The 26,780-nt window shown below is 44.5% G+C and overlaps 1 protein-coding gene across 1 annotated transcript in view; it reads right to left on the reverse strand.

The window, feature by feature from the left end:
* The window catches only part of USP13 (ubiquitin specific peptidase 13), a 121,022-nt gene that overhangs the window by 46,903 nt on the left and 47,339 nt on the right, over positions 1 to 26,780 (reverse strand). Inside the window, exons 6-10 of the mRNA XM_060011089.1 lie at positions 26,273 to 26,457; positions 16,593 to 16,687; positions 15,110 to 15,297; positions 8,795 to 8,866; positions 8,348 to 8,441 (exon numbers count right to left, since the gene is read on the reverse strand). Of these exons, the coding sequence (XP_059867072.1) occupies positions 8,348 to 8,441; positions 8,795 to 8,866; positions 15,110 to 15,297; positions 16,593 to 16,687; positions 26,273 to 26,457 (634 nt within the window). The remainder of the gene's footprint in view (positions 1 to 8,347; positions 8,442 to 8,794; positions 8,867 to 15,109; positions 15,298 to 16,592; positions 16,688 to 26,272; positions 26,458 to 26,780) is intronic.

The raw sequence follows: 26,780 nt of genomic DNA on the forward strand, positions 1-26,780 counted from the left end.
CAAGCCTCCCGAGCTTTGTAGCGGGAGAAGCTTTAAACTGGCTTTAATGTGAACTGGGCTTTTTTTTTTTGCGGTACGCGGGCCTCTCACTGTTGTGACCTCTCCCATCGCGGAGCACAGGCTCCGGACGCGCAGGCTCAGCGGCCATGGCTCACGGGCCCAGCCGCTCCGCGGCGTGTGGGATCTTCCCGGACCGGGGCTCAAACCCATGTCCCCTGCATCGGCAGGCGGACCCTCAACCACTGCGCCACCAGGGAAGCCCTGAACTGGGCTTTTTAATGCTGTACTCTGCAGGAAATCCAGGCACTCTGCCTGGGATACTCCGAAGAGGCAGAGTGGAAGATCCACATCACCTTTGAAGACAGAGGTGGGCTCAGGATAAAGCTGTCTCCATCTAATAATGGTGCTGCATGTCACCTCGTTTAATACTCACAGTAACCCTGTGAAGAAGGTTCTACCATCTTCCTCATTTTGCAGCTAAGGAAACCGAGAACTGCAGAGAAGTGCCACAAAGGTCTGTCAACTGAAAGTGGTCTTACGACCAGATTACTATGCAGCCTGCAGAGAGCAGAACCAGAATGAACCCCAGGTTCTGATCCCGATTCCAGGCTCTCGGCAGCAAAGCCAGAGCGGCAGCTGTAGCACAGCACATCTCAGTGAGACGAACCTCCCCCTTGCCAATCAAGCAGAAGAAGTAACTCATGTGCTCTCTGCAAAGGTGCACCCACTTCTCAAAACCTCCACAGGCTCAGCTTCCAGGCCACCTCCCCCTCCTCTGAAGTCCAGAGAACTTGCTCTCTGGGCCATCACTGAGCACAGAGCACAACATGCCTCCTACTTCCTTTAACTTTCAGCCCACTCTGGCCTGTCTCCTCCGCCTGACTGCAGTCCTTGGCAGGCGGAGGCCTTGTCTCACACTTCTTTGAGATCTGGACACCAGGGTCAATGCCCAGGGTCTCGAGGCCACGACAGGTGTGCACAATCACACAGTCAGATGCAACAGGTGATGGGAAACTCCAACAGCTATCTCCCTGCCGCCACAGGGCAGCTCTACATATAAAATCTCTCCAACACACATGTTCTAAGCAACGTTTCTAATAAAACTCAGGTGAATTTTCCTGTCCTGCTGAAAATATATCTGACCTAGGCATCCAGCATTTCCCAACCACCTCCTTCATGTAGAACACATCGGGGGTTCTGCCCTCCAAGAGCTGACAGACAACGGCGGGGTGGGGGCGTGATGAGGGACAGCACGTATCTATAACAAACGTTAGGGAACACTGCAGAGGACTTGAAACAGTGCTGACAGCTCTGGAAGAAGAACTCCCCAAAGTGGCAACATCTGAGGGCTTGGAACCTGTACATAAATGACCAGCTTACACACACACACAAGGCTTCAGATGTGCTTCTAGGGCTAAGTGAAGACCAATTTATGGTGATCAGCTTAACTACCCACACATACACCTCCCGAAAGGAATGTAAAAGTTTGTAACTTTCCCCAATCACAATTCCGATGTATATCTACATGGTATCAGCCAACACACGCATGCAAAAATAATGCCTTACATTTGCATAATGACTAACACTTAGTCATTCATTCAATAGAAATTTACCGAGTGTTATAAAATGTCAGACATTATTCTAGGTACCTGGATGAATATTCACTAGGTGCCAGGCATAGTTCTGAACACTTTATACATGCGTCTTACTTAAATCACCCAACTTCATGAGGTGATTACTATTATTATTTTCTCCACTTGAGGCAAACTGGAGGCAAACTGAGGCAAACTGAGGCAAAGAGGAGTTAAGTAACTGGTCCAGGATCACACAACTAGAAAAGTCAATCGCAGCCTCTCTTTATCCGTCTGTCTTTCTCTTTCTCTTGTGTCCTAATACTGCTTGTTGCACACGTGTGCCTAGCTCTCACCTCTGATGTACCTGAGTCCCTCTTACCAGTTGCTGTGAAGAGTATACAGTCTGTCTGGACTCTGGGCAAGCCCTCTTCAAACCCACGCACCCCTGGGGCCAACATCACAGGCCAGGCCAGCAATGACATGTCCACTCTGGGCAGTGCAGAGACACCGCTTGGAATACATCTATTCGCGTTGTGCATTTCGGCGTAGGCACGCACATAAGCACACACTCACTGCCTGCTGGTGTTAATTCTTACAAGCTGTGCTTGGAACTTGAGGTGGCTGCCAGTCCCCATCAAAGCAGCTGCTTGGAAAAGTTTACTAACTTGCTGAAAACAAATTCTGTAAAGCTGGTTGCTGCTCTGTGCCACCACGTGGTTGTACAGCTGGGAGGAGACGTTTCAATGGAGACCCTGGTGAAAACTCCAGAGACTCAGCCCCCCACTTGGACTGCAGCCCAGCCTCATTCATTCCCCTCCCAAGCCTCTTCTCTCTTGGTGCCCAGTCCTTTGTTTTCCCTCAACTGACCTTGCTTAATCCCTGGTGCAACAGACAAGCTATAGCTTGAGAATTGATGGTCACTGAGAAGTTATTTGAAAAGCTTCCTAACCGGAGAGATGCTGCCTCTCCCTCCCCACATCTCACGGCAGACCAGCTCCGGGCTCTCACAGCTGGGTTGGATTTATCTCAAACTCGGCTTCCCCACACTTAATGCCTAACCATCAGCTGACCCCTCTGCCTGCACCCACGTCCCACACCTATTCCATCTCTGATTTCTGAGGGGGGGTCTCACTAATTCCCATGTTCAACTATTACTATGTTCGCTTCATGTCTGATAGAAAATCAGGTTATCAAAAAAATGAGCCAGAATCTAATGAAGCTTCCGGATCTAACTTCCAGCTTGTAAGAAACACAAGCTAAACAATACCTCAAGGAAGCAATCATTAGAGCAATCCTGGGGCAAATGATCCGGCTCCTTCAACAAACCAATCGCTTGTAAAAAGAGGGGGACTCTGAAAAGATGTCTTGGATACTGCAGGGGAAAATCTATATGTGGGCTGGGTATTGGCTGATACATTTTGTTGTAACACTTTAAGCAACTTTCAACATGATATTAATGTTTAAAAAAAAGAAGGTATTCTAGTTACAGGTGCATACTGAATATTTACAGGGGAAAAGGATGATGCTTAGATTTTGTGTCAAAATACTGTGGGGAAAGGAGAGGAAGGGAAGGGAAAAATTGAGTTCAGGAGGGACTGATGAAACCATATTGGCAGTAATGGTGACTGCTGAGCTACATGATGGTACATGGACTCATTATACTTTGCTCTCTACGTGTGTGTATATTTGCATATTTAAATAATTTTTTTAAAAGGTCAGGCTCTAGAATAAGGCAGTTACTTCAAAGAAACCAAAGCCTAAATAAGAACCAAAAGGAATTCCCTGTCAGTCCAGTGGTTAAGACTTGGCGCTTTCACTGCTGTGGTCCGGGTTCAATCGCTAGTCAGGGAACTAAGATGCTGCAAGCCATACGGCACCGCCAAAATAAATAAACAAGAACCAAAGAAGTAAATCAAAGAAATAACATGTTTCCTGGTTGGCACTGGGTCAGTGTCATCACCTGAGTGTCCCCTACGGGCCCATCACCAAACAAGGCTAGAGAGATCAAACTGACCAAGAATCAGACCCGCCTTCAGGAAGCTCTTGCTCTTGCTGTGAGCTGCCCCTCGGACCCCAGAAGCAAAGGCTAGTCTTGACAACTAACTTTATAAGAGGGAGCCCCAGATAGTCTCCTAAATAGCACCCACCTAAGGAACCTGTCATAGTTATAGGGTGCTGTACTTACTTTCTCCATCAGCAACTGCAAAACAGATCAGCTAAAATTGGAGAGAGGACTACCGTGTTCAGAATCTTTCCCAAATGCTTACACAGAACTTTCTGTTTAACACTGCAACCAAGAAGGCAGCCAGCCAGTGTCCACTCATATTCCTCTGAGGCTAATGCTTTAATTAATAAACAAGCAGCAAGATGAGACTTTATATCACTTTAGAGCAACGGTTGTACAGATGCTTACATTATAAGATCACAGGAATGAAAAAAATACATGCATCTCAGCCGTCCCCAAACACAGGTATATGTCATCTGCTGATTTAAATTTTTAACCTTAAACCATAAACCTTGGACCAGTAATTCCTAACTCACGTCCAAACCCCAAATCTCCTAAGCTAAAGGAACAGAGGGTATTCCCCCAAGCTATTTTTCGTATTTCAAAAGATGAGTCAGAAATGTTACATTTGCCCAAAGTAGGAAAATGGAGGTTAGTGAAAACAAAGTTCTTATGTTTGGAGCTAAAATTACATCATCTGGAAGTAGAACCCTGGTTATATCATGTTGATTAAAAACTGAGACCAGCAATTCTGTGTCAAGGATTAGTTAGATGGGAAATTAAATGAACTGTCACTTAAGAAACAGTTTGTTCGGAATACAGAACTGTTAATAATGTGCTATCTTCAGGAGGAGAAATAAATTATGGAGTATTCAGCATTAAATCGTGTGAAAGCACTGTCTTAGAATGCATAAAGATCAGGAATATTATTATTATTATTTTTGCGGTACGCGGGCCTCTCACTGTTGTGGCCTCTCCCGTTGCGGAGCACAGGCTCTGGACGCGCAGGCTCAGCGGCCATGGCTCACAGGCCCAGCCACTCCATGGCCTGTGGGATCTTCCTGGATCGGGGCACGAACCCGTGTCCCCTGCATTGGCAGGCAGACTCTCAACCACTGCGCCACCAGGGAAGCCCAGGAATATTATTTTTTGAAGAAGAAAAAGTGTCCTTTTATAGTGAGGAGGTTTTAGCTACTATAGATGCAATTTAATTTTAAAAATCAATTCAACAAATGTATACAGAAACGGCAGTGCCCCCAAAAAACACTGCAAATCTTTTTATAGATGAAATATGTATTAAGCATGCATACATAAAAACTAGATTTCACCTTGGTCTGTAGCAGAGCAACTTAATATCCGGACGTATATATTTTAGAAATGACCCAAGATGTGAGTAGCCCAAGTTACTGGGCTACCTGGTAATTCCGCAAACTTTAAGCAACCCCTTTTTTTTTTTAACTTTTTATTTTATATTGGAGTATAGTTGATTAACAATGTTGTGTTACTTTCAGGTGTAGAGCAAAGTGATTCCGTTATACATATACATGTACCTATTCTTTTTCAAATTCTTTTCCCATTTAGGTTGTTACATAATATTGAGCAGCGTTCCCTGTGCTACACAGTAGGTCCTTGTTGGTTTTCCATATAGCAGTGTGTACATGTCAATCCCAAACTCCCAATCTATCCCTTCCCCCCAACCTTCCCCCCCGTTTTGTAAATAAGTTCATTTGTATCTTTGGTTTTTTTTTTTAGATTCTGCATGTAAGCAGATTATCATACTATATTTGACTTTCTCTGCCTGACTTACTTCACTCAGTATGACAATCTCTAGGTCCATCCATGTTGCTGCAAATGGCATCATTTCATTCTTTTTAATATAAGCAGCCCCTTTTGTCATCCACCTACCAGCATCTACACACTGAGGCACTGGGAGCCTGAAACAAGTACTGGAACAACTGTTAGAGAAGCAGGACGGTGCAGTGGTCAATACAGCACACACTCAGGGCCAGACTGCCTGGTGTAAACCCCAGCTCTCCCACTCCCTGGCTTTGTAACTTTAGGTTAGGATTCTGTGCATCCATTTCTGCATCAGTGAACATACAGGAAGGGCCTGGCCTTTCGTAAGCACTGTGTAATGCTAGTTATTGGTATCTCTGGTGGTGACCCTGTAAAAAAGCATTCCTGCCACATGGCTCTGTGTTCTCTCCCCTGCACCACACATTCTTTCGTAATCTATCCTCTTCTTTGATTCAGCACATCTTCTTTCATCTCTCGGAGCATTTCAGGCTCATCTACAAGATAAGACACAAACACCAGAGACCTAGCACAAGACCACCTGACCAAAGGGCTCCTGAGACCTGAAAGAAGAAAGATTCTCACAAATTGGTTTCTCTGAAACCAAGTGCCAGTGAAAATCCTGATGCCTCAGAAAGTAATTCTCTCCACTGTCAAGGAGTGGAGATTTTACAATGAGTTACTTGCCTGTTCAAGTAACAGCTTGAAACTGGCACCTCCAGGGCCACAAAGAAAATCATACGGTCAACTCAAGCTCATTCTGAATGTTAAAGGGACCCAATTGATCCTGGCATGTCGGAGCACGGAAAGGACTTTACAAATCATCTAGATCAAGGGTCACATACCCAAATACCCAGCGTACCAGCCAGGTCACGAATCACAAAGGGACTGGGGCCAGCTGGGGACAGTGTGTCCTGTATGAAGGGAGGGCTGCTACTCAGCTCCAGCCACTGCTGTCACGGGCCTGGGACTGCCAGAGGCTCTGAGTGTTTAAAAGAAGCTGGAAAGTCAGATTCTGGGGAGGGGGCGAGGTGCAAGCAAAACACACCTGCAAGACAGATATGGTCCAAGTGCTGCCGGGTTTCACACCTTGAACCAGACAGGGCAGGGCAAGCCCCAGACCCCTGGAGATCACACAGCTACCACGCTAATCTAATGGTGGGGAGGGGACTAGGGTCCCCAGCTGTTCACAGACTCAATAAAGAATATCACTTATATAAGAACTACCTTTTTTCGTAATGTAAAAGGATATTGTGATATTAAAACCAAATTTTCCTTCCAAACACTGCTAAATTGATGAGTTTTCATTTCCCATTTTCTCAAATGAGGAGATTCCAAAAGCACAACCGTCCTGTACTGTACACAGATTTTATTTACATTAGAGAGGGGACCTTCACACTTGCACTATTCACAACCGCCAGCGAGACCAATCTTCCATTTGATGGTTGAGACTGAAAGGTTACGGGGCTTGCCCCCAGTCTCCAGATCCCTTGCAAAGGCAGGAGAGGAAGCCAGGCTCCCGAGTCCCAATTAGTCTCCATCTCCTCCACCAGGGCAGGTGGACTCTGCCCCGAGAGTGGCCCAAGAAGTGACAGCCTGGATGAACACCCAGGATAAATGTGATCAAAAACAACATTTGGGGCCAAGTTTTTTCACCATCACCTCTTCAAAGTTCCACAGGAGCTCAGAGGTAGAAGAAGCCTGGATAACCTGATAGCCCAGACCACCTCAACTGCATCCCAACTGGGGGTCTTCCTGTCTGGCGTGGATAAGGGACTCATGGTTGCAATGCTAGAAGATAACAATGCTACTGGAGGACTTAGGTTTGCCTGGCCATGACACTCTGATCTCCAGGCCTGGCCCTCAGAATGTCTACATCCCTCTCCACCCTCTCACAACCCACTTCCCTCTCCCCACCCCCAGACACTGCCTCTGTATGTTCCCTTCCTAGTCTCTCTTCTCCTGTTTGCTCCATTTCCCCAACTAATTGGCTTCCCGATGAAAAAGAACTTATTCCCTTTCGATTCTTGCTCTCAGTCTGCAGGCATTAGTCAAGGATGACTGACTTAAGCTGGGAGCACAGAGGTCACACACTTGAGACACAGAACTGAAAGAACTTGCCCACTAAGTCAAGACAAGGTACCCTGGAGGCAGAGCAGGGGTTAGGGAAGCGGGGCCTGCATTCCACCCAGGATGACTGCAGCTGTGGGAGCCAAGACCGCCAAATACAGCTGTGTAAGCTGCGCACTGCACAACTCCAAGGGCACCACTCCAAGAGGCCAGGCTGCGAGTGGCGCCATCTGGAGTTGTGTTAACAGAGCAGCCCAGGGAGGGGTCAGTGGCCCAACCTGCAGGCACATGGAAATGGGAGTCTGGCTATTAGGAGATGAAGCACATCTTTCAATGAGTCAAGTAATAGTGACTGAATGGCCAACTGAGTTTCCTATACTGGAGTGTGCTTACAAACTCCCTGGCAGCTTAGTTAAAATGAGGACTGCCCAGCCCTCCCCAGAAATTCAGAATCCTCAGCTCTAGGGGCGGGATAGGAATATGTGTGTTGTTTTTTTTAACAACCAGCCTCTTGAGAAACGCTAGCAAAACAGAGTTGAGGCTTAGGAGAACACAAACACTACAAGGGCCAAGATTGGGTTACCGAGGGGAAAATGTTTATATTTTTATACGTTTATTCCTTCCATTCCAGCACTACTTTATGAATAATATTATTTCTAAAGACCATTAATGATGGCAATCACATACAATCCATGAAGCAAATGCCACTAGAAACCCCAACCCTGGCTATTCCTTACCACGATTTTTAAGAGCAGACAGACACCCTAGACCCTAAAATGAAAGAGCTATTTTGACAGCTTGCTAAATTGATGGCCACCATTCGCCAAATCATAGGAAATCCATGCTCTTGCTGAGAAGGTTCCTCTTTCCAGCATTTCAGTGTGGCAAATACCCAGACACATACCTTGGGCTCCTCCTTCATCACCTGTTCAATGAGCTCGGATTTCATCGGAGGTTTTGAATACTGGCCTGAGAGAAGGCCATGTCCTAACTTAGTCCTGGACAGGAGGGAGAAACAGACAAAAAGGTTATTGCTGTTTCCCCTCAGAGATATTAAAATTACCTACAAATTTCAATAAGTACACCTGCTTTTAGGTGGAACACTGTATCTCAATTACTCACAAATAACTTATCTGTTTGATTCTGCTTCATACTGATTCCATTTTCAACTTTTCTCAGTACTTTACAATTTTACTGATTTTTTTCTTTTTACAAAAGCAACACATGCTTATTTCAGAATACTTTAAAAAATACAGACAATAAAGAAGAGAATTGCCTTTAATTCTGCAACCCAGAGAAAACCACTATGAACACTATATCAGATACTTAAAAATTACAACAGGGCACTTACATCTGTGTGTTGAAATCTTGTGTTGGATCTAAAGGAGAGTAGTCAAATATTCTTGGAAGATTTCCTACATACCTAGAAAATGAAAAGCAACGGTCAAAACATAGGAACTGAGAGATGAACAGAACCCAAATAAGCTATCATCCTAGCTAAGACCTTCTTGCCTTTCTGTCAACACTAAATCACCCACCTGAAGAGAATTTTTTCCTGAGCTCCTACCTCTGCAGTCATATTCATGGGCCTCCCTAAAAGGTTTATGCTTCTATCAATGGGTCTCAACCCCAGGTACGAGTTAGAATCCCCTAAAGAGTTTCTAGAAAAAATACGAAAGCCAGAGCCACCCCCAGATGTTCTGATTTCACTGCCTGAGGCTGAGGCCTGGGATTTGGAATCTTTTACAAGTTCCCCAAGTGAGACTAACATGTAGTCAGAGTCAAGGACCACTGGCTTACGCCATCTCAACTACCTTCCCCAAAATGAAAGGTAAGGTTAGGAATTGTTCTGGTGGCGTCAAAATGAATGATGACAGCAGTAACAACTACCGTTTCTGAAGCGTTTCCTAAACTGCCTGATTAAGACTTCATTACAACCATATGAGGAAGGGATTATTGTCGTTACCTCATTTTGAGAGATGAGAAATCAGGGTGCAAATGCATTAGGTACCTTCCAAAATCACCCAAGAGGGAGTGATGAAGCCCAGAGTAGACCCAGGCAGCCTGGCGCCCAAGCTGTGCCCTGAACCACGCTGCCAGATGTACCTGCCCCATCCACAGTCCCTTGTGCAGCCCACAAGCCCTCCTTCTGACCAGTTTACCTGACAGAGCAGTCTACCTGTAACCATCCATCTCTCATCTCAACACACAATCATTTCTTTTTTTTTTAATTTTCCTCCAAACGTGTCAAAAATATATTTTCCTGTATTAGTTGTTTCCAGGAGTACATATCTGTCAGTCTGTCTACAGAGCAATCTTCAAAATTAAGTAGATGAATAAACTAATATCTTTTTCATTGAACAAGCATGTTTTTCAAGAGAAAGCATATAAGTGAATTCATTACATTTAAATAATTATACATAGATTGGGAATTATTTTAGTTTTAATTTTTTTAACATCTTTATTGGAGTATAATTGCTTTATAACGTAATGAATCAGCTATAGGTATACATATATCCCCATATCCCCTCCCTCTTGCATCTCCCTCCCACCCTCCCTATCCCACCCCTCTAGGTGGTCACAGAGCACCGAGCTGATCTCCCTGTGCTATGCGGCAGCTTCCCACGAGCTATCTGTTTTACGTTTGGTAGTGTATATATGCCCATGCCACTCTCTCACTTTGTCCCAGCTTACCCTTCCCCCTCCCTGTGTCCTCAGGTCCATTCTCTATGTCTGCTGCGTCTTTATTCCTGTCCTGCCCCTAGGTTCTTCAGAACAATTTTTTTTTTTAGATTCCGTATATATGTCAACACACAATCATTTCTTTCACTTCTTAAGTTCATTTCCTATTTCACACCCCCTGCTTTGTGCTGTTCACCTTTCCCTCTTGAGGCTTGGACTCTCTGAGCCTGACAGCTCTAGGAAGAGGCAACCAGAAGCAGATCCCTCTCCCTGTCCCTTCCTGCACCCTGCCCTGCCTGCTTCTCTGACCTCATTCCCACTCCTCTCTCCCAGACCGCAACGCCCCGGCCATTTCCCCTTCTTGCTGCCCTGGGCACACCAAGCTCGCTCCTGCTTCAGGGTCATGCCATCATGCTGTCTCTTTCCTGGAACGCTCTCTCTACAGATCCTTGCTCCCTTTCATGTTCCAAATCACCTGAGCCTGGCTAACTTTCTTCTTGGCATGAATCACTATTTGCAACTATACAATTTATTTATGTTCTTGTTTATTATCTTTCTAGAGATCACATACTAGAATATAATCTCCATGAAGGCAGAGACTTTAAATGACTGCATCTCCAGCACTAGAACAGCATCTAACATGTAAAACGCACTCGATAAATATGTGTTGAATGAATATATTCATATCATTTAATCACACAACCAATTTTCATAACTGACTACCGAATGACCCAACAGAACAGGCATTACTGCAGTAAAGTCTTGGCAGAGAACCATGATACACTACAGTTAGTAATGACCTCTAATTAGATCCCTGAAATACTAGAAACTTCTAGGCACCTGCTGATTACAAACTCGGAATTTGTATACAAGGTTATGTACCAACATAAAAATTAACAGAGCACACGTCTCTGGAATAGTCCCATTCAAATGGCTTTTGGTTGTATCACTAGAACAACAATTCCGTTTAGAAATTTTCAATGGACCAAAAGCCAAATAATAGATAAACCAAACTATATTCAGAGTCAGAGGTTGCACTGAAGAATTCTTAATTAATATAAACACGATAAACATTATAAACATTAGCTCTCTCACAATATCTTTATCATATCCAGTCTTTATCATCTCATATCATATCATATCTTTATCATCTCTCACAATCCAGTCTTTATCATATCTCAAAACCTGACAAGACAAAAAAAAATCCACTGGTAAGATGAACATTAGTGAAAACCTTATGCTTTCCGGCAAGGTTGATGGAGAAGAATAACGTTAAAGGGGGTAATAAATCTTTGATGTCAGAAAAGTCCATTTTGCTAGTAATTTATATTCCTTTTCTAATCAATGAGGAATATCTTCTATTACAACAAAATTAAATTAAAAGGCAGCAGTAGGGGTTTCCCTGCAGTAATTAAGAACCCACCTGCCAATGCAGGGGACAGGGGTTCAAGCCCTGGTCTGGGAAGATCCTACATGCCGCGGAGCAACTAAGCCCGTGCGCCACAACTACTGAGCCTGCGCTCTAGAGCCCGCGAGCCACAACTACTGAAGCCCGCGTGCCTAGAGCCCATGCTCTGCAACAAGAGAAGCCACCGCAATGAGAAGCTTATGCACCGCCAACAAAGAGTAGCCGCCGTTCGCTGCAACTAGAGAAGGCCCACGCGCAGCAACGAAGACCCAACGCAACCAAAATTTAAAAATAAATAAATAAAATTTTAAAATTTCAAAAATTTTTAAAAGGCAGAAGTAATGCTGGATAATTTTTAAAGTATCAATACTTATATCTTCAATTTGTAATCTAGTGGTTTTCAAAGCAAAAAACAGTTTTGCTACCTGACAATCCATCTTTGTTGTCATTCAATTCGTACACCAGTTTATTTAGATTTGCTCCTCATCGGAATTATTTTGAAATGTAAACTGGGTTCCAGTGGCAGGCAGGGTATCAAGGAGTCCAGCTGATGTTCCCGAATTACACCGTGGTTGTGCATAAGTCATTTAATCTCTCTGTGAGTCACTCTTTCTACTTACAAAATGGAGATACCAGTCCTGGACGTAACTCCACTGAGTTAGTCCCACTGGGGAAAAAGTAGTTTGAAGAGCAAGTACTTCAACCCAGTGATATTCGGTAAAAGAACCAAAAGACCGAGGACAAGTATGAAAAATAAGTTGCTCATGTTCTAATACATACAGTAAATGTTTAGGAATAGAATACAAAATGTTAGATACTACAAAATTCTACAACCCTTGAAACAAGACCAGGTGAGAGATTCAAATCTTAATTCCAAATTATAGACATGAGGTACTATTTTTTTTTTTTCGCGGTACACGGGCCTCTCACTGTTGTGGCCTCTCCTGTTGTGGAGCACAGGCTCCGGACGCACAGTCTCAGCGGCCATGGCTCACGGGCCCAGCCGCTCCGCGGCATGTGGGATCTTCCCGGACCGGGGCACGAACCCGTGTCCCCTGCATCGGCAGGCGGACTCTCAACCACTGCACCACCTGGGAAGCCCTGAGGTACATTTTTTCATTGAAGAAAAAATTCAGAAAGTTAATTGTTCATCAAACTTTGAAGTGTAGAAAATATTTTCAAAAACTGTAGGCTGTAAAGCACTAAAACTGTTGTTGAGCTTTGTAACAAAAGAATATAAGTGTCTTCCATTCTAGTTTAAAAGAAATAATAATTATACAACACCTACAATAAGGACTTACCCTCAATAGTTAAAAAAAAAATCTTGGAGCATGAGACAGATAAGATGAAGTTACACTGTTTCCAAATCAAATGATAAAACAGGTATGAGACATGGGTAAGAATTTATAAAAATAATACAATGCATGATGCGTACCTCTGAAAAGGTTTTCGCATCTCAGAGCTTCAAACTTGCTCCTCCTTTTCTCCAAAACCCTGTCTACACTCCCCCTGCACATCAGTCAAGGTGAGTATCCCTTTGTGTGCCCCTTCTTCAAAGAGATCCTCCCTGACCACCTCCTTCCCTTTTCCTTCATGGAATTTACCATATTTTTAACCATGCAGTTGTTCTTATGATTACAGATACTCTTCAGCAAAGGATGGGGTTACAGCCCAATAAACCCATCATAAGTTGATGATATCGTCCATTGAAAATGCATTTACAATACCTAACCTATCAAACATTGAAGCTTAGTCTAGCCCACCTTAACCATGCTCAGAACACTTACATTAGCCTACAGTTGGGCAAAATCATCTAGCACAAAGTCTATTCGATAATAAAGTGTTGACTATCCAATCTAGTTTACTGAATACTGTACTGAAAGGGAAAAACAGAAAGGCTGTCTGGGTACAGAATGGTTGCAGGCATATCAGTTGTTTACCCTCAGGGTCACGTGCCCGCCTGGGAGCTATGGCTGCTGCCCTGCCCAGCGTCACAGGAGGGTATGTACCTCCTGTCACTAGCCCAGAAAAAGAGCAAAATTCAAAATTCGAAGTACAGTTTCTACTGAACACATATCACTTTTGCACCATCTTGAAGTCAAAAGATCTTAAGTCGAATCATCACAAGTTGGGGACGGTCTACATTTATTTAATGTCTGTTTCCCCAACTGGGGCTGGGCACCAGGTCCTTTTGTTTACCACTGAACCCCGCATACCCAGCACACTGCTGAGCACAGCAGAACCCGCTCTTTATTGGCTGGATGGAAAAAATTAAAACCTGACATGGAAAACTGACCATAAATTTCCAAAGCCAGGAACAGTATGAAGAGGTAAGACTTCAAATACCGAGAGGAAAGAAAAGGACATCTGATATACTTTTATTAACTACCTTTAAAATCATTAGTATTCAACTCCACGTGGGTTAAAAATTGCCCTGTGCTGTCCCTAGCGTGCTATCTGCCTGTCATTCTGTCTTAGCACATGTGTGTCCTCTTCCATACTTGAACCAAGGTCGAATCCTACCTGCTCTGGGAAACACTAGAGATTATTTCCTAAACTGAGGCAGTGGCTGCCCATGAGCTGCAGCTACCAGTCTCTGTGGCTCCCTGTCCTAAGCACAGTTGAAGGAAGAAAAGGGCCAGAGACACAGCCTCTCTGCCCCTCAGCAAGGGAGGAAGCAGGCAGCCTGAACATGTACAGGTGGGAAGCACCCTAAATCAGTGCCTCTCAATTACTTGTGGTGAAGAGCCAGCTAGTTTGTTGATTTCAACTCATATAGATGATACCTTTAAAAATACAATAAAAATAAATTATAGTTGACCCCTGAACAACACGGGAGTCAGGGGCACCAACCCTCGGCACAATCGGAATTCCATGCATAACTTTACAGTCAGCCCTTTGGATTCGCAGTTCCTCCTTATCCATGGTTTCAACCAACCGCAGATCCTGTAGTACGGTAGTACGTATTTATTGAAAAAATCCACATGTAAGTGGACCCGTGCAGTTCACACCCATGTTGTTCAAGGGTCAACTGTACTGAAAAAATGAAATGCCACTTATAAAAAACGGCAACGTCAAAGGCCCACCACAATTTCTGAATGCTCACTCTCAATTTCCATACCTGTCTCATTTCGGATCCACATGCAGCAGTCCAAGGACCAGCACCATCTACGAACCACATTTTGAGTAGCAAAAAAAGAAAAGCTTAAATCCTCTTAGAAGCTCCACTTACTCACCACTGAAACCAGATCACCGAACCTCTCCTAGCGCATCTATAGGAAGAGATGTGGCAGTTTTGCTGTGAAGCTTAATGATTATTACTTTCTTGGCATAGAGGGTATTGGTCTAAAATTGGAAGCCATTATTAATATGACAAATCCCTGTAGGTGGTTTTTCAGTTTACAAATCTCTTCTTATCTCACCTGATCCCCATAACACTTGACAAGTGTTCTCACCCAGCTTCATGCGGGAAATCACAGCACAGATGGTAAAGGGCTTCCTCAGCACACACTGCCTGACTGGACGCGGAGGGGATGCAGGGCAGGCTGTGCACCCTGGTCTATACGGGACACTTACGCTCTCTGGAATTCCGGGATGCTGAAGATGGCCTGCATCACAGAACTGAGATAGCAACTGTTGCCCAGGTTCTTGAGACCCGTGTATCCAGGGCCGTACATGGGCTTCAGCTTCGTCCCCGTCTCCTGGATCACCTCCCACTCGCTGATCCGCGGCTTGCTATCATTGTCCTGGAGCCCGTTCTCTGTCTGGGGCAACGTCATTGAAGAAATACAACTTTAACAATGATTATCATTCAAACATCATGTCCCACCAATTATTTCTAACAGCAATAGATGTTTCTGCCTTTCTTCCCCAGTTAAACAGAGAAATAAACAACCTCATTAAAAAAGACTAACATGGTGATGGTTGCACAAGACAAATGAACTTAATGCCACAGAATTGTACACTTAAAAAATGGTTAAAACAGTAAATTTTACATTAGGTGTATCTCTCCACAATTTAAGAAAAACCCCCATTTAAAAGATTTTAAAATAAAAGAGACAGAGACTGGGAGGAAAGGAGATAGGAGGAGGAAGAAGACAAATAGGAATCAAAAAAAAGAAGCAAGTAGAATAATCTCAAGGGCAGATACAATGCAACACAGCAAACAAAAAGCAAGGCAGTTGGAGAAGAAAGTGGAATAAAACCATGGGGTTCGGGAGAAGCTCGACATGGGAGGGAGGTTTAAAGAAGAGCACAGAAAACAAATTAAAAAGTGACATGAGTGGGCTTCCCTGGTGGCGCAGTGGTTGAAAGTCCGCCTGTCGATGCAGGGGACGCGGGTTCATGCCCTGGTCCGGGAGGACCCCACATGCCACGGAGCGGCTGGGCCCGTGAGCCATGGCCGCTGAGCCTGCGCGTCCGGAGCCTGTGCTCCGCAACAGGAGAGGCCACAACCGTGAGAGGCCTGCGTACCGCAAAAAAAAAAAAAGTGACATGAGCGAGAAAGAGGAGTTAGAGAGAACATGAGGAGAGGGAGATGACATGGGCTAAAGCAAAACACGCACAGTTAACCAGCTCCTCATAGGGACAAATATTACAGTCATGATACCAGCCTGAAAACACAATATGAAATGAGGCAAACCATTTCCATCAACAATCTGTTGGCTTATTCTTTCCACCCCTGCCCCAGGAGCTCTGCTTCCCTTCCTGTAATCAATTAAAGTGATGTTGGTCACAGATTATTTTAAAGGTCATCTCCCCGTGCCTTCTCCCTTTAGTGAACAAAGAGTGATTCACGCAACTCTCCATCAAAGGAGACAGAAATTTTGCAAGTAAACTCCAACTAAAACAAAATGGTACTGGATGAGGTGCCATTTTTACTATAAAATAAAAATTAAAAATCTAAGCTGACAACCAAAAGAAAATACTAATTAAGTTCAAGAAGTAAATGCAAACATTAAAACCTATAAAATGAAGATTTGTGTGATAGGAATTATATAAATAAACCAAACAGTTTCCCCGCAAAGTGGGAATAGACACAAAAGGAGACCTTTCTTACCCCATGCATATGAAGCATATCAATTCCAAAATGCGCTAAGTGCTTGGCCAAATGAGGATCCAAAACAGGTTCCTCTTCTTGGAAAGAATAAACATCTAGAAGGTGAAGAGAAAATAAGCACTGAGATCTGTAATCAAGTCATTCAATAATCAACACATATTTACCGAGCTCCTACGAGCTCCTACTATGCCCTGGGCTTGGGATATAGCAATGAACAAAACAAAAATCTCTTGTGAGTTTCAACTGGGGGGGAAGACAGATGATAAAAAATAAGCATAATAAATAGGTATTTTTGTAAATATACCCATAATATCAATTCTTTTGACATTTCAGAAAGTAATTTTAAAAAGGTTTCTGAAACAAGAAAAAAGAACAGTGTCTAAAGTTAAAATAATTTAAAATTAGACAAATACAAATGCCTAACACTGATTGTTCTAACCCGAACCCCAGTGGCATAGATATAAGTTCGGGAGGAGGGAAGAGTGATGGAGGAAACAGCCACACCGTCTGCCCACGCAGGGAGAACCTGTGAGGAACAGAGAACACACAGGCCCTCGGGGCTGCCGAATGGCTGGACCGCAGTGTGAGGTCCAGGACAAAACAAAATTCTGCCTGTGGAACCCTCTGTAGTCTCTCTGGTAGTCCCAGACCTACCACCTCACGACCCTCCACCTCCGCCTGCCCCCTCATCCCCTCTTCCCTACTTCAGTGTCCACACCCCACAGAGCTGGTGAGGGATCTGTGAAGACTGCTGTGCTTCCCAAATGCGTCCACCCTACGGCACACAGAAGAAGACGATGCATTTGGCACAGTGGGGTAACTCAGGAGGCTCCACCCACCCCAGGACCTGAGGGATCAGCATGTTGGCCTCGTCCGTAACCCACTCACGGCACACCGGTGTTGGGAAGCTGTGTGTCTGGGGGTGGCAGGGGAGGGTTCTCTCCTCAGAACCCTCAATATCCCCCCTGACAACATAAGGCTTTAGACCACACCTGGCTTCTTGTGGTACGATTCAAAGCATCAGCATTACCTGGGAGCTTGTGAGAAATGCAGAATCTCGGGCCCAACCCCAAACCTACTGAATGAGAATCTGCATTTTAACAAGATCTCCACGTGCACAGCAAAGTCTGAGAAGCACTGCCTAGCGTTCTCAAAAGCTATCCAAACTGCCGCCTTATCTGTCGTCATAGGGCAGTGCAATGCAGTAGAGGGAAACATTTTCAGGCCCATTTTGCATGTAAGGAAACGAGGGTTAGAAAAGTTACATCATTTGCCTCAAACCCCACACGTGGCCCAGAACCCAGGTATTCTGACTCCCGGCCCAGTCCTTTTCCCTCTGCTCTAGACTATTTCCTCAGATCTCTCAGGAGACCAAGAGGCTCAGTGAAGCACCATCCTAGGCCCTTAACAGGAATGGAGAGGCAAAAACCACAATTTCTTCACTTCTAAATTTGAAAAACAAAATCTGAAAATAGATATAAAGATATTATTCTTTAGGACAGTAAAAGATAGACTGTTCAAGGAGTTTCTTGCTCTTTGGAACAATACCAGGAGTAGAACAAAAAGTAATATATATAAAAACTATGGTGACCTTCTGACCCATACCCAGATACACAGAGACTCACTGCCACCCCAAAAAAGCCACTCCTTCTATTATTAATAGATTAAACATTGTATAGCTTTCTCTTCTATCCCTCTTCCCTTAGGGGCCCATTTTAACTTGTGAATAGCAGCCTTCATCTATATTCCTTTTTAAAATATAATTCAGTGCTCTCAAAAGCAAAAACAAAAGACAAAATCCCCAGCCCAATTAAGAAAAAATTTCCAAAAAGTTTAAATACAAAAAAAAAAAATCTTTGAACTAATAGCTTAAAACAAATACATCAACGATATTTTTAATCTATGACACATGACACCAAAATACCACTCAAATATTGGCTGGAAGGTGAAAATGACACTCCCCAGGCACTTATCTTTGGTTATTATTAACTAGTGAGATAGTTTTGAAGACTTAAGACTTTAAGCCTCTAAGCCCCTAAGCCTCTAATTATCAGAGCTCCAAGAGAAAATAAGATTGCTAGAAATGCACCATTGGCATGGGTCTAGGATTTCAAAATAAGTGAAAATCACATAGAACTCTATGGTTCTTAAGCCATTAGGCTCCAGCCTAGTGAAAAATTAGTGAGAAATTAACATTTCCTATCTCCAGTCATTAACTGCTCCAAAAATATGATATGATTTGGTCAGACACAACAGTTACTTCTTACCCCAATAACAAAAACAGTTTAGTGAGTAACACACAAGAAATCTAAAAATGAACTGTGATCCTTAAACTTGGCAATCATGAAGAATTTTAAAATGACATGTAGTCATAGAAAAAAAATTTGAAATAGACTCAGGAGCTGCAAATCCTTACACATTTTTCATTGGGAAATTCACTTTATTTCCAACTTCTGCTTAGCAAAGTCAAGTCTTAGCTCAGAAACTACTGTAGCAAATAAGCATTGCCTGACAAGTATTACCCTGCTGACCCCTTCCTCGACTTAAAAGCTTGGAGCCAAGACACACAGTTAGGAAGCTCACAGAAAGATCCTCCTAGGAATAGTCCAAGCAGTTTCATGAGTAACTACGTTTACTTTAGAAGGAAACCAGTCATTGTTTCATTTCAAGTTAAATGACAAATTAAGCCATGGAGAGCATGGAGAGACCCGCAGAAGGGAAAAGATAAAAGAAAAGGTTTACAGCATGAATAACCTCATTGATGTGATAAGCATGTTAGAAAACAGTATGTACATTAAGTTCCAAAAGTAAGGAAAAGGTTAGAGAATAGAGATGGAGACTAAGACTGAGACAAAGACTGAGAATCTGTAAGGAATTTACATAAAAATGGTAATAATTTCTTTTCTCTGAATGGGAAGGTTTCTTCTTGGTTTTTTGCTTTTCTTTTTTTCCCAAATATATTATATTTTGATTGAAAAGAATGTTTTATAAGTAATTGCCAAAGATTAAAATGTTTCTATAAGGTGGTATACTATTAGGACTAGCGTACCACTGGTCATCCTTGTTCACCCACAGGGATTTACTCACTCACTCATTCACTCATTTATTGATTCATTCATTGTATTCAACAAATATTTACTGAACACCAAATATATACAGATACTGAGGATTTAATATTAAATAAGACAAGCAGGGTCCCTGTCCTCACAAGTTTAAACTTTATTATTTCAAATAGTCTTATAAGAATGCTGGTTTAGTATAAAGGACCTCAACAGATGTCTTCTTGGCTACGGTCTCCTCATGTGACTTTGGGCTCTCTTTCCTAAGCCCCAGAAAATGGCAGAAGTCCAAATTCTGCCCTCAGATACCCACACAGGAAAGAAGAAGGAGAGAGAGGTAGAGATGTACCTCAACAAGATCTGGTGTTTAGAAAGACTAAAGAAACCAGAGAAGCTGGCTTCACTGCTCTATCATCACAGCTCAAATGGGAAAAAACAAAAAAACCCAGAACTCTTGGTCAAACACCAAGTCACAAGCCAGAGAGGAAAGGATCTCTCCAGAGTATGTATGATCCATTCACCCAAACTGCATCTCTCCACCATGAGTTTATATTTGCATGCCTATAGAGCATCTGCCACAGACAGGAAAAGAACAGAAACAAGAGAATGCTCCAGCAATTAATCTAGAAACCCAAACACAAAATGAATGAGGGCAGAGGTATATACCATCACCTTAGACAGTATAACTCCCAGACCGGACAGAGCCTAGACTGTGGTCAGGAAAGGAAAACAAGTAAGAGGAAAAAGATGTCCATAAAATAGAAAAAAAGAAGAAAAAGAAAAAAAGGTAAATCAGAGGAGAAAACTTTATCGGTGTGTCTGTCTTCCTCCATCTGTTTACAACACAAATATTTACTGAGCACCTACTATGTGTGAGGGGCTATGCTAGATGAGACAGAATAGTAAACAACAAACGTGGCGCTCAGGCCCTGCCGTCCCAGGTGACCACCATTAGACGCAGCAACGGGATCTCATGAAAAGTGCCACAGTGGAGCAGCACAGAGGCACACAGAGGGGCACAAACCAGGTCAAAACTAAAATGAAGTAGTCAATGCCTTGATCCAAATCCTTGAGCTGATACCCAGGTCAGGGGTGAAGATGACCAAAGAAGAAAAATCACCTTCAGGCAGCAGTGAGGAGGGAACCCGTGGCGCAGAGGTGGAGGACCTCCGGGCTCACATCGACAAGCTGGCGGGGATCCTGCAGGAGGTGGAGCTGCAGAACAGCAGCACGGACCGCGAGCTGCAGGCCCTGAGGGACCACATGCTTCACGTGGAGAGGGTCATCCCCCTGACCCAGGATCACGAGGATGAGAATGAAGAAGCCGGTGAGGTCACGCGAGCCCAGCCCCAAGGGTCTGAGGCAGCGGAGCAGGAAGCCCCCAGTGACCGAGCACCTCCCACGCGGCCCTCCTCGCCGCCCCTGTCGAGCTGGGAGCGGGTGTCGAGGCTGATGGAGGAGGACCCCGCCTTCTGTCGGGGGCGCCTTCGCTGGCTCAAGCAGGAGCAGCTGCGGCTGCAGGGACTGCAGGGCTCCGGGGACCGGGGCGGAGGGCTGCGCAGACCCCCCGCCCACTTCGTGCCCCCTCATGACTGCACGCTGCTTTTCACCTTCAAGAGCAACCCCCAGCACCTCAAGTCCTGGCCGGAGGAGGGGGCCGGGGAGTCCCCAGCGCCACCTCCGCCCCCGAGGAGCTCACCCCCTCTCCGGCCACCCCTGCCCGCAGTCCCCCAAGTCCCCGCAAGTCCCACCGTCCCCGCAGGAATTCCCTGGACAGTGGGGGCCGATCCGGGGAGGGGGTTTTGCACAGCCCGAACCCCAGAACTTGCAGCCCAAAAAGCACAACTATTATCCCCAGCAGCCCCAACCATACCCAGCCCAGAGGCCCCCAGGGCCCCGTTACCCCCCCCCCATACACTACGGCCCCCACGGCTGAGACGGCAGCACTCAGCCCCTGACCTCAAGGAGAGTGGGGCGGCCGTGTGAGCCCCGCATCTTGGGCAGAGAGGGCCTGGCGGAGCCCCTCGCTGGGAGGAGATGCTGCTTCCCCAGAAGCCCTGGGGCAGGAGGCCCTAGAGACCCGAGAGAAGGTCCGAGTAGGTGATAGAAGTTGTAGGGGTAACTGGGCCGGAGGCTGAGGGAGGAAGGAAGAGGGCACGGAGCTGCCAGGAGCAAACCAAAGTGAAGGAGAGCGACGGGAAGCTGCCTCAGTGCTGCCCCTTGCGAGGGGGGCGGGGGGGAGCACAAACTATGCTAGGGTGGGTGGGGGGCTGGGGTGCCTCATAGTCGGTGTTTGACTTTCTTTTCAAGTGGGGGCAAAGGGCAGAGAACCTAGAGGGAGGTAAGGTCTCCCCCGTCCTGGCCCTGTCTGTCTGTCCGTCTGTGGTGGGTTTCTGTTTCCAGGGAGGTGTGGTGGGATCATAAGTCATTCCTCTCCCCTTTCAGGCCTCCTGCTATATTTGGGGGACCTGTCTGGCGTCTGGTTTGCCTGGGGTCCCTGAGGATGTGGGACCTTTCAATAAAGGATGGAAAACAGAAAAAAAAAAAAAATCACCTTCAGATGCTGCTGAGCTGGTGCAGGGGCCAGTGGGATAGGCAATTTCACTGCTGCCATGGGCATTACAGGAAGACTCTCCTGTAGTCACCAAGGCTTTGAGGATTCTTCTCAGGTAAACTAATTTCTATGATGAAAGAAAAACACACCTTCTCTTGCCTCCAACCCTCTTCATTCCTTTCCCACCAAGAACCTCAACCTTGCTCTGCCAAACGAATGTCTCCTCCCACAGAGGAAAGCGTTTTGTTTGCTTGTATGGTGATCTGTTTCTTTTTTTGTTTGCTGCTGTACCCATGGAACCCAGAGTGGAATTCGATATGGGGCCCACTTTTATTACCCAGCCACCACAATGGCCTAGCCTGGAGGGATCAAGGCTTCCTGGAAGAACTAATTCTAGGCTGAGACCTCAAGATGAGTAGGAGTTTCTCACTGAGCAGGTATGTCCTTACTGGAGAGAAGGAAACCAGGACGACTGGATCACACAACCATTAAACATCTGAGTTCACAACCTGTTTGGATTCCATGTTCACTAAGCAATATTCTAAATATAATTCAGCTTCCCACAGGGAGGGAACATACTGGTCGAGTTGACATAAACATCCCACTTACAGGTGGTTGTGGTTCTCACTAGAAACTAAATACTAAACACCCCGACTTGAACACTTTGTCTCTTGTGAGTTGAATTAGCCTCAGTGAGCCTAGCAAGTATGGAAGATGGACCCTCACCAGTGGTACCGTCATCAGGAGAGGGCCACCCCACCCCCACACAGAGGGCACCCTACCCTCCTGGGCCTCAACATCCACAAGGCCCATCATCAGACATTTATAGAAACTTTACACATGTTTTCATTAACTTATTTGGCTTTTTAAATAAACAATAAGCTACAACTAGCAATCTATTAAACAGATTTAAAAGAAATGAAAATAGAATTGATGCATCCCATAAACTAATATGTAATGATAATTAGACTGAAAATAATTATTTGCATTAAAACCAACTCTGCACAAGATAAGCCAGAATCAAATCCTGATCTATTGTCAAAAAGTGAACATGGGCTTCCCTGGTGGAGCAGTGGTTAAGAATCCACCTGCCAATGCAGGGGACACAGGTTCGAGTCCTGGTCCGGGAAGATCCCACATGCCGTGCAGCAACTAATCCCATGAGCCACAACTACTGAGCCCATGCACTGCAACTACTGAAGCCCGTAAGCCTAGAGCCCATGCTCCGCAACAAAAGAAGCCACCACAATGAGAAGCCGCATACCGCAACGAAGAGTAGCTCCCACTCGCCACAACTAGAGAAAGCCCATGCACAGCAACAAAGACCCAACACAGCCAAAAAAATAAAAAACAATAATTTTTTAAAAAATAATCATTAAAAAAAAAGTGAACATTGCCTCAGCTAAGCGAGTTTAAGAACCCTCATCACAGGTGCACATTCTACATTGCTTCTGCCAATGTTTTATGCTTTCTATGGTTGAAAAAAGAGTATTTATTCAAATACTCTCAATTACATGAAGAGTAATTTGTGCACCACAACTACTGAGCCCACGAGCCACAACTACTGAGCCCATGCACCAGAACTACTGAGCCCGTGCGCTCTGGAGCCTGTGCGCCACAACTAGAGAGAAGCCCACGCACCACGATGAAAGATCCCGCATGCCACAAGTAAGACCCGACACAGCCAAAAATAAATAAATAAATATTTTTTTAAAAAATATATGCATAGAGAATAGAATTAATCCTTGCCTTTAGTACTAGCATACATTTAAATAGAATATAATTATTTAAGTACTTATAGACCAGCTGGTTCATTTAATCAAAGTATCCATGCCTACATGCATAAGATTTTGTTTGGAACTTAAAGATGAAAAAGACATAGCTCAAGCAAAATTTTAGATAGAATCCCCATATACAAATAATTGTTGTCTTGAACAGGATGTTCTGAGAGCTGGACTTCTAATAACTGGTCTTATCAAAACACTACATAATATTACTCAGCCGTGAAAAAGAATAAAATATTGCCATTTGCAGTAACATGGATGGACCTAGATTATCATACTGTGTGAAGTAAGTCAGACAGAGAAAGACAAATATCATATGACATCACTTGTAGGAGGAATCTAAAAAGATGGTACAAATGAACTTATTTACAAAACAGAAACAGACTCATAGACATAGAAAACAAACTTATGGTTACCAAAGGGAAAATAGGAAGGGGGATAATTTAGAAGTTTGGGATTAACAGATACACACTACTATATATAAAATCGATAAACAACAAGGACCTACTGTATAGCACAGGGAACTATATTCAATATCTTGTAATAACCTATAATAGAAAAGGATCTGAAAAAGAATATACATATGTATAACTGAATCATTTTGCTGTATACCTGAAACTAACACAACACTGTATGTAAATCAACTGTACTCCAATTTTTAAAAAAGGGGGCTTCCCTGGTGGCACAGGGGTTGAGAGTCCGCCTGCCAATGCAGGGGACACGGGTTCGTGCCCCGGTCCGGGAAGATCCCACATGCCGCGGAGCAGCTGGGCCCGTGAGCCATGGCCGCTGAGCCTGCGCATCCAGAGCCTGTGCTCCGCAACTGGAGAGGCCACAACAGTGAGAGGCCCGCGTACCGCAAAAAAAAAAAAAAAAAGGCTCTGCATAAGATAGCACTAAAAGTAGAAACATCTGAATTATCCTCCCCTTGCAATTGTACCCAATAGAATGCCTACATTACAAACTCTTCTTTCTCTCTATAGGCCCTACAAGAACAATGATGGTTACCATATACAGCAGTTACTCAACAGAGCAAAGACCTGTAAGCACTTTGCTGTAACCCTGAATCCAACTGCATGTCCTGAATTTCCTCTTCAGATCCTGGAAGGCTCAACCTGGGTTGTGTAGCAGTTTATTTATTTGAGGGGAAAATGTCTGGCACCAGCACCTGAGACTCTTGCAGCTACTTTTCTCTAATGAGTTAAAAGAAGTCCACTAAACTTTGGAAGTTTACCCAAAAGGTGAATCAAAAGAATCTAGACATGACGTAACTGCCAGCCCTCAATTATAAAACAGATAAATGAAACCAGTTAGATGGAGAGGGCGTGGCTGACAAAGAGTGTACCACATTCAGTGAAAACATCCTCACTAAATAACTTTGAGGCTGGCTGATTCAGTCAGAGAAAGATAGCCGAGAAGAAAAGCCAAATGTCTTTATATTTTTCCTAAAAAAATCATCTTACCTTAAAGTAAAGAAGAAATAAAGATTAAAACCTGGACAGATGGAGAAACTGACCTGGGTGTGAGTGCAGGTCTGTGCTTCCTAAGTGTTTTCAGTGATGCTGAGATGATGGGCTCTTATGGCCACTGCTCAGTATTTAAGTTTCTCATTATTAACCCTGATGTAACTTCTCTTTTCCCTCACCAAATGATAGAAGGAATTAACTGTATAAACATAGCCAAAAGCTAACATACAGTGTGAGAGCACGAAGAAGACCAGTTCTGAAGCTGATAGTACAAGCAGGAACCACTTCTAACCCTTTGCTGCACTGGACACCGTCACTGCCTGCTGATGTCAGGGGTTCTGAACACACAGTATCTTTAAAACCCATCTTCTCCATAATGAATCCATTTGTACCTAAAATGATACTAATCCCCATAGTGAACTCTAGGCCTTCCCCCTACTATTCTAATGGTGGGTTTGATTATGCACATTCACTTCACAAGTCCGGGTTCCTGCTTCTGTCCTCTTAGCCAAGAGATATTCAGAAAGATACTAACAAAAGCAGCAAACTTTTATCATGACCTTACGGTGTGCACTGGGCTAAATGCTTATGCATCTTAACAAACCTATGAGGGAGGTACTGTGATTATCCTCAAGATGAGGAACCTGAGGCTTAGAAGGATCTGAAAACTCACCCCTCACAGCTAACAAGAGGCAGAATGAGGATTCGAACCTGGGCTGAGTCCAGAGCTTATGCCCTCCAACCCCAGAGATTAAGGCACTGGTTAAATCTAAGAGGGAGCCACTGTAAGTTCCCAAGTTGGTAAAGGCACACTCACCTGCCCCGTCAGGAGTGATGGTTCCCAGTTTCACAGCTAGAGGGTAGCCCAGGTCTCTGTAATGCTCCAGCGCATGCCCGTTGCCCCCGGAGCTGTCAAAGAACCATTTCCCACACAGCACAGAGCCGTCGGTCAGATTCAACCAGAGGTTTTCTCGCAGGTCACACCTGGCACACTTCCAACCACTGTGAAATCATCAGACAGCAGTTAGCACAGCCAGAATACAAGGCGTGATTAGAAAATTAACATCTAAGAAAATGGAGTGTCTCAGGCTGGGGGCAGTTGGGGCAGTCACAGGAGACCGTCAGCGGACTAACAGAGATCCATTCCAGAGCAGCAGGGCCACTCAGTAACCTGCCTGCCTCCCCAGTGGGGGCCAGCTCCTCCCAGCTCCTTCGAGATGTTTCTTTTACTTTAGAAAAGACACAGAACCTGAGGGTAGGAGGAAAGGTCATTTCCTTAAAATTCCTTACATGAGAGACTGTGGAGCCCCAGTAAGCTTAAAACA

This window comes from Delphinus delphis, chromosome 4, assembly GCF_949987515.2.
Source record: "Delphinus delphis chromosome 4, mDelDel1.2, whole genome shotgun sequence".
NCBI lineage: Eukaryota > Metazoa > Chordata > Mammalia > Artiodactyla > Delphinidae > Delphinus > Delphinus delphis.